The following is a 14,657-nucleotide window of genomic DNA, read 5'->3' as shown; positions in this document are numbered from 1 at the left end:
TCCCTACATAAATAGACGGTTAACTTACCTTGAGAAATCCCCTGTTGAGACACCTTGGGGAACCACTCTTCTCATGTTAGTGTTACAGGTGTGAAATCTTTCCAACTGCACGGTCTGAGTCTGCAGAACAACATCTCTCTCTGTCTGTTCCAGGTACTCTGAGTATTACAAAAGTCCAATGGAGCAGATGCATGAGCGCTGTGAAAACTACCCTCCCTGTGATTATCTCTCTGACCAAATAGGATTTTACATGGCCTACAACCGTTTTTTTGGGAGATAATAAGGATGGGATGGTCACTTCATTTATTTTGCCTGGGACAGCTCTGAACCTCCCAGTAAAAAGAAGGTTGTGGGCTGGAAGAAGGAAAGAAAAACATCTTGACTGGGGCCATCTTTCATTGTCCTCCTACCCTGCTGGAATGCCAAGGCAATAATTACTGAACTTGTTGAGCTTGCATTAGTCCTCTTCCTTTCACAAAAAAGATTTCTCTTCAGTCATCTTTTGTGGTGTTTTAAGCTTCACCAGAAATGACTGAGAAGACTCTACTTTCTCTCCTCTCCTTTGAATCCCCATGATGCAGTAGGTAAAAACCCTGTCATTTCTCTCAAGAAAATCAATGTATGCCTTAAAAACATAACAAGACCTTTTATTCTCCTCCACAAAATGCAGAAGGATTATAGAAAGAGAATATCATGTCATGTGTAAATGCAACAGATACGGTCCTGGGATGCTCATTGGGAAGACGGCAGAACAGCTGCCTCCTGGTAGTGGGAAAGTTCAGTATTTTCAGGTAGTATAATCACTCTAAATATGTGCCAGTGTAGGATCATTTTATAAAGACAGAAGTGTGGAAATACTATTACATAGCCAAAAATCAGGTTCTGGTACACTCTTCTGATTATTCTGTCACAAAATTTGCCTGTAGAGCAACAACAGATAAATCCCAAAGAGTGTGTTTAAGGACTCCTTTTAGCTAGCACTTCCATTGGTGTGCTGCATCCAGCGACTGCCTCTGAAGAGGAACTTGGCAATTTCTGTTGCTTTTGTTACACTTGGTTTCTGGTGAACCTGAATATACACAAACAGAATAAAAATGTAATCTGTTCCTTCCATCTCACTCACATCTCTCCCATATACACAGACATAATAATATATGTGCATTTATAACATATCCCCTTCCCTCTGCACTACTTCATTCTGTCCTCTGGTGTGAATGTTATATCTTAGCAGCTTTCTGTGCACATCCTCCATGTGTGTTGTGAGCTTTCCTCCCCTGGGAGGCAGACTGTGTATCCCAGCTCCGGGGACCAGGACAGCTGACCCTCAGGAGAGTGAGGAAGAACAAACCTCTGTTTGCATGTAAGCTGCTGCAGCCAGCCCCAGCTGCTAACTGCAGTAAACACTGCTGCCTCTCTCTGTTCCTCTGGACAACCTTCATCTGCAGTTAGGGAACCTAGAGGATAAAGCCTGATCCTGTGAACCCTGAAGAACATCCAGGATCCAGGTGTGTGAGTCTTCCTCCTTCCCCCTGTGCCCCAGTGAGAATCAGAAGTGACTACACTGAAATTAGGTCACAATCCCAGTGCACCATGACAGTGAGGGAGAGGAGGGCCAAGCTCTTCTTGATTTGCCATCTACCAAGTTCAGCGTTTCTCTGAAAGACCTTGCTCTGAAATAAGGACAGAGGAAAAGTTCCCAGAGGTGGCTGTCGGCGTGAGCGTCTCTTGTTTGGCAAGCTGCTATGATCTGTGCCAGCTATGCTGACCTTAGCCAAGGAGAAGACAGTTAATAAGTACCTCTGCTTGTTCTGGGCAAACATCTGGGACTGGTTACTCCATTGGCATAAACTGTCAGGGCTTTGCTGCTCACAGCAAAACTCTCCTCTGAACACCATCTAGTAAAAATGAGCAAAGTGCTCATAGAAAGCAGTGGAAATTTTGATGGGGAAAATACTAGACAGATTAGTGAAATCCTAGTACCTGCTGTAGTAACAAGTTAGTTTTGTTGTTGTTGTATAATTTTGTCAGCCCAAAAAGAAAATCAAGCTTCCTGTCTGTATTTGCATCTTTCTGTTACTGTTATATTTTCCTCTCCCTTTCAGTAAATAATTTTTTTCTTTTCAGGGAAATTGCACACAAAGACCTCGATCATGTCATCTACTCTCTGTCACCAGGTTTTTAGTTACAAATTTACTGTTGGAGTGGAGGAGCTCGATCTTCACCTGGTTAATGCAGATTTTAAAGACTCCTACAAGTCCTGTGCTGCCATCTTATGGACACTGTATTTATTGTACTTAATAACACACTGTTCCTTTTGAAGCATTTGAAAAACCAAACCCAGTGGGCTTTCTTCCCCATTCATTTCATCCTAAGTGAATACATACATACATACACTAAAAGGCCAGAAAGGAAAAATAGGGACAAAATATGCAACTGGATCATATGCAGCTGAGCTGATATTTTAGTTGGGCTATTTATCCTGACTGTCAAGTTCCCACTGGAATCTGTCGGTTTAGCTCCTTTTTATCTCTACACAGACAGCAGAGGAGATGCCTCTGAATAAATTCACAAGCCCTTCTGTGTGTGCCCCCACTTTTAGCAGCTAAAGAACTGCTTTCTGTAATACAACCCAAAAAGACAGAGCAATTCCAAGAAGGAGAAGTAGACAGGTTGTATTTATCACTTTGCATCATCTTTCATGTCATCATCTCGTATCACCAGTGACTGCAGATGCTGTCAGCAGCAGCTGCCGGTGTGGTGTTACAGTTCACTTTTAAAAGGAACCCAATACGAGCCCTTTATGTTGGCTCTCACTCTATTTCAGCAATATTCGGCAAATACTCTCTGCACAGAATTCAAGCAACTGCGCAAATGTCTCCTTTCTCAGGGAACCACACCACAAGTGCTCCTCACCCCCCAGCCTATCACTACCGGGTGGTGGAGAATGGACTTCACGTCTCTAGAGTCAGCACAAGGCCCTGACACCTCCTTTGGGCTCTTTCTGCCATGCAGAAGAGCCGTGGGAGGCCACGGGGCTCTGCAGGTCATTAACTCACTGCTGATATTTGCAAGGCTGACTGGAAAGCAGCTATGGAGAGGGCTTAGTCTCAGCACAGACTCTGCCTTCACTCCCTCGCTTTGAGCACACTCAGTGTAAACAGTTCATCACGATGCCACTGCAGCGGTGTAAGGGCAGGATGGATAGGACATCAGTAGAAGCTGGGGGAGATAAGGAGGAGGAGGACAGTTATCTCTGCTTCCAGATGGGATTCCAACCTACCCTGCATTTCTGTGTTAGCTTTATCAGAGCTCTGCACTTCTTTAAAAGGGCTTCTTAAACTCTTGACCAGGGAGTGCTCTCCACCTCATTCTGACATATCACTCCTCAGGGGAGAACTGCCTTAGTCTTCTCCAAGCCAAGGTTTTCTTCCTTTTTGCAAGAACTAAAACACCAGATACCTTGGAATTAAGAGAAATGTCAAAGTGAAGGACACCTACACCAGACGGAATTGTTGCAGCCAGACCTTTCCTTATGGATAGTGGGCACACTTGTACCAGGAGAGTGTCTGTTTGGATTGATTAATGACTTCTGAATTGTTCTAAGAATCGGGTGAATGATCTTTGGTTGAAGAATTGTCACCAAAACCCAAGTGCAAATCACAAACTTCAGAATTTTCCAGTTCAAGAAAAAAGGGAAGGAAACAGATGTTAATGACCTCTACTTGAGCAAAATTTTCTTCACAGTCTCTTGGGTGGACTCTGTGATGCCAGCACTGCTAGCCAGCCTTCTGTTGTTGATCCTCTCACAAACACTGGTAAAAGGGGTAAATATTGTTCTTTATTTGAAGTGGTGAAATTGCTTATCCCACTGAATTAAACGCTTTTTCTTTTTTTTTTTCCTTTTTTTTTTTTCTATTTGAAACGTGTTCCTTAAAGACCTTTGGATTCAGTTTTAACTCTTCTGTTTTCAGTGGCTCAGTTCCATTTCTTAGCCGTCCTAATTCCTTTTAACTACTTGGTTGGAAATTTCCTCTTGTTTGTAGCCAGATGGTTCCCCAGGGTGTGTTTGTCAGTAGGTCTCATAAAACTGTTTGTCTCCTTTTCCAGCTTGTGTCAGTTGAGGCTCTGACAAAATCAGTGTGGTTTTAGATGGGACAGTAACAATATTGCTCTGTTTCTTGTGATAGCCTTTTAGCTTTTCCTCAAAGCAATTACAGTATCATGGAGAAATAAACTGAATCCATGTATAATTAACAGGCCAGTGTAACTTCAGAGGCTATGAAAAGTATCCATTTGTTTTTGTGTCTAGGATGAATATTTGAGATGGAGTGAATATCTATTTGTAGAATTCTACTATCAACTGACCAGAGTACTTGACTAGTCTACTAGGAGATCAAAAAGCAATCAGAACACCACCATAACTCACACCATTTCTTGGACCTTATTATGCAGGTTTTCCTTAATTAGAGATACTAGAGAGCTAATTAGTGTGTCGTTCCATAGACAGCATATATTTGAGGCTCTGTTCCTCTAGCTCAGTAAATCCTTACTCATATGTTTAATGCTTATTTACACAAGTCCAGCAGGCCTCACTGAGACAAACTGGATGAACAAAAGTTTTGGCACACTGTTACTATGTTGTCCTTTAGTGAATATCATTTCCTGGAGCTAAAATATGTCTGAGAGGTATGACAAGAGAGGAAGAAGGAATTGACCACTGAAACTGTTCAGGGTGCACTAGCACATTGTTTTGTTTATTTGTTCCCTCTTCAAACCCTCTTATTAATCATGAGCAGAATATTGAAATAAATGGACCATGGGTTTGTCCTGCAGGTTCTAAACCCTCACCCTTTGAAGGACCAACTCCCTTGAAGTTTTTAGTCCCACATCAGATAAGAACTCTGGCATCCTGGCTGTCATTTGCCTGAGGTGGGGTTTGGACAGTAATCGGGGGTTGTTCAGGAAAGTCTAGGCAAAAATGCCTACCTGCTGTGCTTGTTCTGCCAATCATCACATCATCATCATCATCATAATAAGGGTAGGAAAACACTTGGCTTGCATCCATAGTGGTACATAAAAAGTTCACACTTCTGATGCTAATATTTGTTGGCTTTTATGTTGCAGACTGTGTCCCAGCTCATGATGGATATGGCTCTGCATGCCTTTGATGACCAGTATCTGGGGTGCAGAGAGCAGGTGATGGAAGAACTGGAGCAAGGAGACTATTTCCAAAAGGAGATAGCTGCTAACAAGGACTATTTGAGTCTCTGGAAGAAGGCTCAGAAGGCTTTGTTAAAGAGCCCTGTGGGTCTCCTGAGGGAGATGCAGGAGAGCCATGCCACAGTCCTCATGGCTTACACTATGAACTCTTCCCTGCACTCTCATCTGAACTTGGCCACATCTACAGCAGGAAGCTCTCCAGAGCACTACAGACACAACTTCAGCTTCAAATATTTTCACTTCTACCTAACGACTGCTATCCAGATACTGAAGCAATGGCAGAGCAGCACGGAGAGCAGGGGGCAGCCCGAGTGCCAGCGGGTGTACAGGGGCATGCAGCACAGCCGTGTCGAGGCGGTGGCAGGCAGCCGGGTGCGATTTGGCCGCTTCACTTCCACCTCCCGCCTCTGGAATGAAGCCCAGAAGTTTGGGAACGAAACTTTGTTCACAGTGACCACATGCCTGGGAGCAGCTGTGCAAGGCTTTTCTTACCACCCATCTGAGAAGGAGGTCCTTATCCCACCGTATGAGATGTTCCTTGTCCAAAGCTTCTCTCGGACACGGGGAGGTCACCGGGTGCATCTGCACTCTGTGGGCAGCTACAGCAAGTACCACTGCCAGCTCCTGGCAGGTACTGGGCGCAGCTTCCTGGGCGAGGGGTACAGGACAGCCTGGTCTCCAGTACTCCAAGCAGCCCTCACCAGCTGCTCCTCCGTGGAGCCACACGCGAGCCCAGCTCTGTAGTTTGCCCATGGCCCAGCCTTTGCCTGTTAGTCCTGAAACTTGGGAGCACCCCACAGCTCGCTAAATAGGAATCCTCCTCATTTGTCCCACTACTGCTCTGGCAAGCTCAGGCAGTTGCAGACAAAGCTACTGTTGCTTTAGTGGTGCTCTGTCCTGTGACAAAAGGGAAGCAAGCTGTTATTTGGGAAAGCACACACTGTGAGTTTCCTGGCTGCACAGCTAACTCTCTGCTAGAAGCCCTCACTGGGCCTGTTCCACATCCCTGTCCTTCCACGAGTCCACCATCAATACAGGTCTCTTGCTTTTGTTTCTGTGGACAATAGTGTGTCAATGCAACCTTTGAACACAAAACAATCATTCAGGAATGAGCATTTGTGCTTGGACCTAAGCCAAAGTACTAGCTAGAGCAGAAAAAATGGCTCTTCTGGGCAAAGGCTATGTTAGCAAGTGGAGGAAGCTTAAGGCAGCCAAAAGAGGTCTACATGATGGCTCTCTTGACTTTCTTTCAGCTTCAAGAGCGAAGAACAGTGCTTCTGCTGCCCTCGCCTCTGCAGTTCTTCCTGCTGTAGCTGGAGTTTTCCTAGGCTTGGCCCACAGTGACTGATCCTCTAGCTGCATCCAGATACATATCCTTGAATAGCAGGCAAGAAGAATTCACAGGAAATCAGCCTCTGGAGTTCCTGTTGTGGCAGAAGGTTCAACCTTCCCTGTGCTTTCAGCTGCAGCTCTCTAGCTGAGAGTGGAACATTCAAGCTAGTTCATCAAAACAGACCTTCCCTGGATGCCTTCAGGTAGGAGGCCATGTATCTGTGGCCTTTCTGAAGAGTAAGGCAGTGACATCCTTCACTGTAGGTGGCATTAGGCATTCAGGAAAGACACACATGGACTTTACAGATGTCTTAGTACCTTTACTTTTAGGGACAGTCTGTCTGTGGGATGCACAAGGCACCATGGTGGTAAAGTTAAGTGGGCAATGTGCAGCTTTGCATATCTCCTTTGAGTGCAGGGTCCCAGGGGACAGTAAAGTCTGTAACAGTTGTTATGCTGCTGCATAATGGTCTTTCCCCACTGCATGACCCTCTGCATCAAAGCCACAGCTCTCTGCATCTCACACATGGGGGACAAAGGCAGAAATCTGCCTTGAGACATGAACTTAGCAGCTGAAGATGATGAGACTTGTCAGTCTTGTCTTCAACTTTCATGTTCAGCTTTAGCATTTCTTGTGAAAAAGAAATCTTCAGGTGTTAGCAGATTAAATGGAGCAGCTTAAGGCTCCGCAGCTTGTGTAACAGACGTAGGTGTCTGTAATGGCAGAGGTCATCATCTGATCATCTCAAACCTAGTAACATGTTCTGTGAAACTAAACTACTGTCCCTGCAATCCTGAGACATGCTTGCACAGGCAGCTAAAACAGATTCAATACAGAACTATTTAGCTTGTTTTCCAGCTATGTATCTGTGTTACTTTCTTGTTGCTCTCGGTTTACTAGTGATTTCAAACCATAAGTTGTCAGAATTTGATTTTGACTTCTAAATGCTCAATGCTAAACCCAGATTTAAAAAAAAAATTAAAAAAAGAAGCAGCTTCTGCAGATATTTGTATGAGTGTTCTAACATGCTTAAACTCTTTTCTATGTAAAAATTACAGGAATCAAGATGGATTTCTGACATATCAGCACATTTATGTCTCTTTCTTCTTATCTGTTATTGAAGGGATGCAGGCTTCAACCATGCTAACAAAGGTTTGGAATCCTTCACAAGGTGGCTTCAGCACCCTGAAAGCCTCCTCTAAGGAGTCAGCTGCTATTTTCAGGCTTTTCTTTATGCATACATCTCCTTCAAGGACACAGGTAGCCTGTAGGAAAGCAAGAAATGAAGAAGATGAGGGTAGAGAGTGAAGCTCAAGCTGTTGGGATGTTCCACTTAAGGAGGAACTGCCTTCTGTGGTACATGGTGTCTCATCTAGTTGCAGCATCTTTGCGATCTCAGCATAGTCCAGGATAAGTTCTGATACTTGGAGGGATAAGGCAGGTGAACTCGATAACTGATGAAGAGCAGACTCCACTGTGTCAGGGAAATTGTCATGCTCCAGCATCACTGAAACGAGCACAGCCATGATGCCTTCTACAGCCCTCTTGTAGCTCTGGTAAAGCTCCCTCACGGCGGCGATCCTGTCCTGCAGGGAGGTGCTGGGGCTGGTGAGCCCCGTGGGCAAGCCCTGGCTCATGCACTCCTGCACAGCCCTGGCCTGTGTCCCCACGGCAGCTTGCATCTCCTTCAAAGCCCTGACCAGGAGCTGCAGGTTCTCCTCAATGCTCAAGTGCTCTTTTAGTGGCAGGATGGGGAAGCTGGTGCCAAGATGCGTGTTGAGGAGCCGGAATATTTTGTTGGTTGAAGACAGGTAGAAGTAGAGCAGGTCATGCAGCTCGTGGCAAGCCCTGAGCAGCCTCTCTTTGTCACTCGTAAACACCAGGCCCGACAACATTCCTGGAGTGGGAGTCTGACTCTGAAAAGCAAACAGAGGAAATCCAGGAGACACGGAGGAATAAAACTGGATGTACTTTCAGCCAGAATGTTCCATTTCTGAACCAAATATTACAAATTATCAATCCACCTGACCCATCATCCTCCCAAGACATTACAGCCAGAACACAGAAAAAGCTCTTTGATAGCCTTTGCAGGAGGCTCACCAAGCAGGCCAGCAAAACATGGAGTAAACAGATGCAAGTACCATTACTCTTGCTGTAACTGAATTATTCTTGACTTTTGGTGTCTATTGGGAAAATTTATGGGAGTTCTAGCAAATAATCTACCTTGAATCATCCTTAGAACTATAATTCTTCAGTTTGTATATACTGGTGAGTCTACATAAAATTAAATTCTTATTCTGCTGGGAGACAGAGCAAAGTCAAATGTATCACACATCTGCATTCAAGAGATAAAGCAACTAAGGCTGAGCAATTCAGTGTTTTATCAAGCTACAGTTTCCTATAGAAGTGACTCACATCTGTCAGTTCATACAGCAGCTAGATCTTGCAAGAATCCCTTGATAGGTGGAAGCACAAAACATCCTCTGTGGCTGGACTCCTGTCTTGCTACCGTTTTGACTACTAAGGAGGTTATGTCCTCCTGCTTGCACCTAAGAGTTCTCACAATGTCAACAGCAGGCACAGTCCTGGGACAGCACATGGCTGAGGAACTGCTCCTGATCTTGCCTTTGCTTGTGCCAGAGCCCTGGGAAGCCAGACTGGTTGCAGCAGACATGTTTCAACAGCTATGTCCTGTGGTTAGATGTGCAGTTAGACCTGTCCAAGCAGTTGTAACTTCCCATCCCACTTCAAACTTTTTTAGACTTTTTTTCTCAGTGCTCAGCTTAACCTTCTGTCTCTTCCTCCCTTCCCTTCCCAGGGCTAAAGTGGTCCGAAACTGTGTGAAATTGCACAGTGGATTTTAACCTCCACTGCTGTTCAGCCAGAGCTGGCTCTGGGGCTCTACACCATTTCTTCCACCTCTCATAACATCAGAAGAGAGGACTTGGCAAATCGCGGCCGAGAGGGGTGGCAGGCACTCCAGAGCCCTTCCTTCCAACTGGTTATGTCTGAAACTATAGCTATTAATTTTCCCTAAAGACCTGGAGTAAAGCAGGAACAAAAGTGCTTAGCTATTGTTTAAATTGCTTTCTGTCATGTTCCAAGTGATAGAGACTCTACAAAATAAACATTTGCATCTGCTGCAAACCCTGAAGACCTGCTATCAGTTTCCCACCTACAGAATGGGACAGAGGCAGATGCCAGCCTGAACAGTTCAATTCAGTCCAGGGCTGGAAACAGTATTTCACAACTACATGGCATTCTCTGCTAATAACAGGAGTCCCAACGACTGCAGAAATGTAATCGCTAAATCATTACTGTTCTCTCTCAGCTCATCTTCTCATGCCTACAGCTCTGAAAACAAGGAGAGTTTGGTCCTCTTGCTCTAGGTTGAATATATTAGCTCAGCTTTCAGGGGAAAACAAGCTGGCAATTGCAGAGTACTCATTTTATGCTTGATCTTCCACTTCCTTCTGAGAACCAAACCATTCTTTACTGGGAGGTAGCATTCATGACCAGAGCTAGTGAGCATCAGGTCCATCTTCCTAAAGATCAGAGCACGAAAGATGCCTACCTTCGATGAAGGCAGAAGTACAAGCTTGTCTTGCTGGGACAGACAAAGCCTGTTTTCACTGTCTGTGCTATGTATTTTTCTACTTGTGTGGGACTGCTCCACTCTTCTTCCATAATTTGCAGGTGTACAAAGCCAGCCATGGCAACAATTCATTATTTCAAGGTATAGCTGCAAGCATTAGTATTTATCGTTTACACTTATAAACAATAGAAATTGATAAATCCCAGCACGAAACCTAATCCTGTATCTGTATGAATGAAAAATGTTGTTCTACATGTTTTATATCCATTTATATTCATATTAACAGCAAGTAAGAGCAGCCCCTTTCAGCCACGGCTGCATGCACCTGTGACGGTACCCTTGTCATAGGCAGGAGGATTCGTGCTGTACCCATTCTTTCCAGGAACTGGTCTTTAGAGGATCTAACAATTGGGAACTAGCATTAAATAAACTGAAATCTGCTAAAATTGGAAGGAAAGGGAAAGGATGAAGAAAAAGAGATGAATTTGGGTAAACATCACACAACAGAATGACAAGCAGACAGGCAGCAGGACCCAGCTGAAGGCCAGCCTCTGAATTCCTAACTCATCACATGCTGCTGGAAACCACCAGAGGAACACAGGGGAAAGAGGATGAAGTCACTGTCCCATACACGTCTCAGCTGATTGCAGGAGCACTCAAACAAAATCAGGTAGGCAGTCTAAATGTTTAATTAGAAAAGTTTCTGGAGAAAATCTCCCTGAAGCTGGAGAAATAGAAATAAGGAAATATCTGTGGCCTAACTGTAGAAAGCAAATTTTAAAACTAGCAGAAATGTTAATGTGAAGACTAAAAGGTAATTTTAGCATTAAGAAACATAAAGTCTAGAACCTGAAATAATGATGCATAAAGAATAGATGCTGAAAGTCTCCTCCACATCTGTCTAGTGCATACAATGTTTGGTGAAGTGCTGTTCCTCCTGGAACATTTTGTCTTGTCAGTTTTGGCAAAGAAGGAGAAAGAAATGGTCTTTCAACAAAACATTGCTATAGTAGGAAGGATCTAGTATCACTCAGAGAGCAAGGCAGCAACATCTCTAGGGCAAAACTGATATGAAATCAGACTTTGCATTGATGTGGCTTTATGCTTCCTGAAAATCACAAACCTTTACTGTATATGTGCTTTGCTTCCTTCAGGTTGAAGAAAAAGAAAGATGTGTTAAAGAGTTTATTTTCTTGACACAGCTACAAGGTAAGTGGCTGAAAGAAATGTACAGTACTGTGTAAAAATATTGTGGAAAAAAATTCTCTTTAGACTGCCTTGTATTTCAACACTGGAACTAAAAGTTGGCTAGGGGACTGTTGAAATAATTCTGGTTTTCTACCATGATCTGGTGTGTTGGGGAGTGTTTAGTAAAACACAGCTGGGTCAGTGTCAGATGATTTACAGTTGGCATGTAATGCAAGAGTTACAAAGGACCAAAATGAGGCAAAGGTATCTTTTTAAGAAGAAAAATCTGGCTAGTCCTCTACACACAACTATTTGTAGCTCTAGTTGTGTTATGCAGGCACCAGAGGCAAGCAGTGCATAAAAGTGGGCCAGATTTGCAGTAAGAGGGCTGAGAACGCAAAAGTGCGACAAAGAAATTTAGTCATCCTGCTCTTTCCTCATTTGTCCCTGTTGCAAAGTAAGGCAGGCAGTTAAGTCAAAATCACGCTAAAGTGTTTTTACTTTGCAGCTGGTGATGGGTTAAAAGGAAGCAGCACAGAGTTGATTACAGAAGCTTAGTGATGAGGAACTTCACTATCACTGGTGACAGTCACTTTGGACTCTGCTCATTGGCATGCAGGTGATGAAGAAAAATGCATGAAATATGCCTTTTGTCTAGCAAACCACTGACAGCTCAGAGAGGAATGGTGACTGTAAGGATTAAACACAAGTGCCTGGGGGCATAAATCAAAGAAATTAAATGCTGTGCTCTGTACAGGAGGACCAGATTCTGCTCAGTCGTCTTAGGCACTTGGTGGACACCTGCTGATGATAATAGCCCCACACAGGACACCCTGGATGTGGAGGGAGTGTGGCTGCACAAGCGTGGCTCTCCCTGCAAGCTGGTGCGTGCTGCTCCAAGGCAGTCTGCCACCACAGACACCCTGCTGGAGTAGATGCACCTCATGGTGCTTACGTGGCATGCTGAACATCATGGGGCTGTCTGCAGCTGGTTCACATTCATGAGGGAAAAAAAAAACAACACAGTAGGAAATCACAGCATTAGGGAGATGAATCAACAATGAGCAGGAACTAAATATCAGGGAAGGAAGCACAGTGGGAGATGTGTGTAAAGGGATAGAGGTTAGAATGGGTTTGATTTTACTGCTCTCTATGGATGCCCAAGTGTGAGTTTATCGGTATAAGCACAGAGTGCTCCCATGGTAACGTCTTCTCCTGAGTGTGAGGAATAGGCTACAGTGGCATAAAACACCCTGCTGCTGATACAGACCATGCCCACTCCACCAGCCATCATAGCCACTAAAAATCAGATACCACTAACTGAAGAAACTAGGTGGATACAAGTGTGTCTAGAGCAGGTTTTTCATTTCCACAGCTTATTCTAGGTTTTGCTGATTAGATGAGGTTTTTCTGCTTTTCAGGGAACTAGTTTGGCTTCTACCATCTTCAGTTTCCGAGGAGAAGAAAGACCCACGTTTGTTTTACCAAACTGCTAACCAGGTTTGTTAAGGGTCTTTGTTGCTCTGAGTATCTTCAACACCTCATAATATCCTTTTCCAGTAAGGTGGCTCAAGTTCCAAAACAAGAATCAGGATTTCTACATTTACAAGCTATGCCTTGTGATTTGACCTGCTGAGTGTAAGAAGAGCCAGTGAGGCAGACACAAAGGATATTTCACTGCTCTTTAAAGGTTAGGGTTATGGCTGTCGTACTGAGTAAGAGATTTCTTTTCTCTCTTGAAGCAGCCTATTTCTGAAGAATGGCACTGAGTGACCTCCTTTACCCAGATAACCCCAAGCGAAGGCAAGAACTGATCCATCTGCACCAGGAATTGCTCAACTGCATGTCCACAAATTTCCATGCGACAAATGAGCTGGCAGGAGTGCTGAACGAACACCTGGGCTGCACCATTCCCCACATTCAGATGAGAGAGAGCAGCACTGTCAAGGAAAACTGCGACATTATCATTCAAGCCATGAGTGAGATTCAGCATCAGGTACAGAAGATCGATAGTGACATGAAAGAAAAGCTAGAGCCTGTGCTGTACCAGAAGCTGTATGACATCAAAGAGCCCGAGCTGGAGAAAATTGCAATAGCCCATAAAATTTTTTCCATTGTTCTTGGAGAAGTGACTTCAACAGCTGGCATGGTAGCTATGAAACTTCTTGGCTCCAACCTTATAACTCTCACTGTGAGCAACCTTATCAGTCTCCTTGCACAAATTGGGGCATCTGTTCTTGGGGGACTCAGCATCACCGTTCTTGGGCTGGGCATTGAAATGATCCTCCATGCCATCCTGGGAGCCGTGGAGAGGAACCAGCTTCTGGCAGCCGTGAGAAGCTACGAGAAGCACCTGGCTGAGTTTAAAGCAGCCTCAGAAAAGTACCAGCAAGCCATAGGTGAAGTGACTTCCTTGGTGAGACAGCAGGCTCAGTGAATGGAGTTGGAGTTCCCTCTCTTAGTGTGACAGCCACTGCAGCAGCTATGCCTGCAGAAACCTTTTTGATTCATTATGGTACAATAACTACCAGTGGCTTTTTTTTCTTATTAGTGGCGGCAGAGCAAGAGATCTGACAAATCAGGGAACTGGCACTGAAACATAGTAATAGGGAACTGACTTACAGGTGCTTCTGGGAGGAAACACTTCAAAATACTTTGCACCTCTCCTTCAGCTGTTCTCTGGAATGCCTTGTAGACAACCTTGGCCTGGAATTCGTACTGGGGACAGTAATATTCACGGCCAGAGCAGCAGTGGTGAGAAGGTGTGACTCTTCTCTGACTGTGTTTCTGTATCAAAGGTGGCAACAATTTCAACAGGCCGTGTTGACAGTCCATGTCGTCCTCTGGAGGGCTCATCAGGACAAGTGTGGCTGTTAACTCTCAGCATGGATTAGTGCTAAATCTGATAGGCTGGATTCCCTGTTCAATGAACTGCTTACAAGGACTAGGTGAAGCACATTTATCTGCTGTTTCCTGTCCCATCCCTGCCTAAGGACCCAGCCACAGATCTTCTTTAAATAACCTCTAATGCCCAGGATATTAGCAGGTAGAAGCAGCACGGGCCTGCAGGCAAACACACACAATCTTGCCCCACAACTGAGAGAACCTGACTGGAGTGTTCCAGGCATGCCTGGCAGTGAATAATTTCCTATGCTCAGCAATGCCCCACTCCTGCCAACCACAGGTAAATATTTCTGTGCCCAGTTGCTGCTCTGTTGACTGAAATGGTATTATACACATGCACAAGTGTCTGCAGGATTACAGCCCTATTCATGCTCTGGATTTGTTCTCGGGTGCCAGCAATGTGGGACTGCCAACAGC

The 14,657-nt window shown here is 44.6% G+C and overlaps 3 protein-coding genes across 3 annotated transcripts in view; all 3 read left to right on the top strand.

The window, feature by feature from the left end:
• Positions 1-280, top strand: part of BGLAP (bone gamma-carboxyglutamate (gla) protein) — a 5,466-nt gene extending 5,186 nt beyond the window's left edge. The window contains exon 4 of the mRNA XM_008943226.1: positions 154-280. Within this exon, the coding sequence (XP_008941474.1) occupies positions 154-280 (127 nt within the window). The remainder of the gene's footprint in view (positions 1-153) is intronic.
• A 3,484-nt stretch (positions 281-3,764) lies between these two features.
• On the top strand, positions 3,765-6,568 carry ART4 (ADP-ribosyltransferase 4 (Dombrock blood group)). Its single transcript, XM_008943268.1, has 3 exons — positions 3,765-3,815; positions 5,125-5,851; positions 6,474-6,568. The coding sequence occupies exons 1-3, from the start codon at positions 3,765-3,767 to the stop codon at positions 6,566-6,568; spliced, it is 873 nt and encodes a 290-aa protein (XP_008941516.1).
• A 6,527-nt stretch (positions 6,569-13,095) lies between these two features.
• SMCO3 (single-pass membrane protein with coiled-coil domains 3) lies at positions 13,096-13,773 on the top strand. The gene has a single exon (XM_008943247.1). It carries the CDS (start codon positions 13,096-13,098, stop codon positions 13,771-13,773), a length of 678 nt encoding a protein of 225 aa, XP_008941495.1.
• The last annotated feature ends 884 nt before the right edge of the window (positions 13,774-14,657 follow it).

This window comes from Merops nubicus, unplaced genomic scaffold (assembly GCF_000691845.1).
Source record: "Merops nubicus isolate BGI_N331 unplaced genomic scaffold, ASM69184v1 scaffold36380, whole genome shotgun sequence".
Classification (NCBI taxonomy): Eukaryota; Metazoa; Chordata; class Aves; order Coraciiformes; family Meropidae; genus Merops; species Merops nubicus.
Note: the sequence above shows the minus strand (reverse complement) of the source record. Positions and strands in the feature narration are given on the sequence as shown.

What these genes read in the sequence shown, in the direction of transcription:
- ART4 (XM_008943268.1), top strand. Translation starts at nt 3,765, where the DNA reads ATGCCAGCACTGCTAGCCAGCCTTCTGTTGTTGATCCTCTCACAAACA. An exon ending in TGATCCTCTCACAAACACTG is followed by an intron (nt 3,816 to 5,124) that starts GTAAAAGGGGTA and finishes TTTATGTTGCAG; the next exon opens with ACTGTGTCCCAGCTCATGAT. An exon ending in CCACTGCCAGCTCCTGGCAG is followed by an intron (nt 5,852 to 6,473) that starts GTACTGGGCGCA and finishes ACTTTCTTTCAG; the next exon opens with CTTCAAGAGCGAAGAACAGT.
- SMCO3 (XM_008943247.1), top strand. Translation starts at nt 13,096, where the DNA reads ATGGCACTGAGTGACCTCCTTTACCCAGATAACCCCAAGCGAAGGCAA.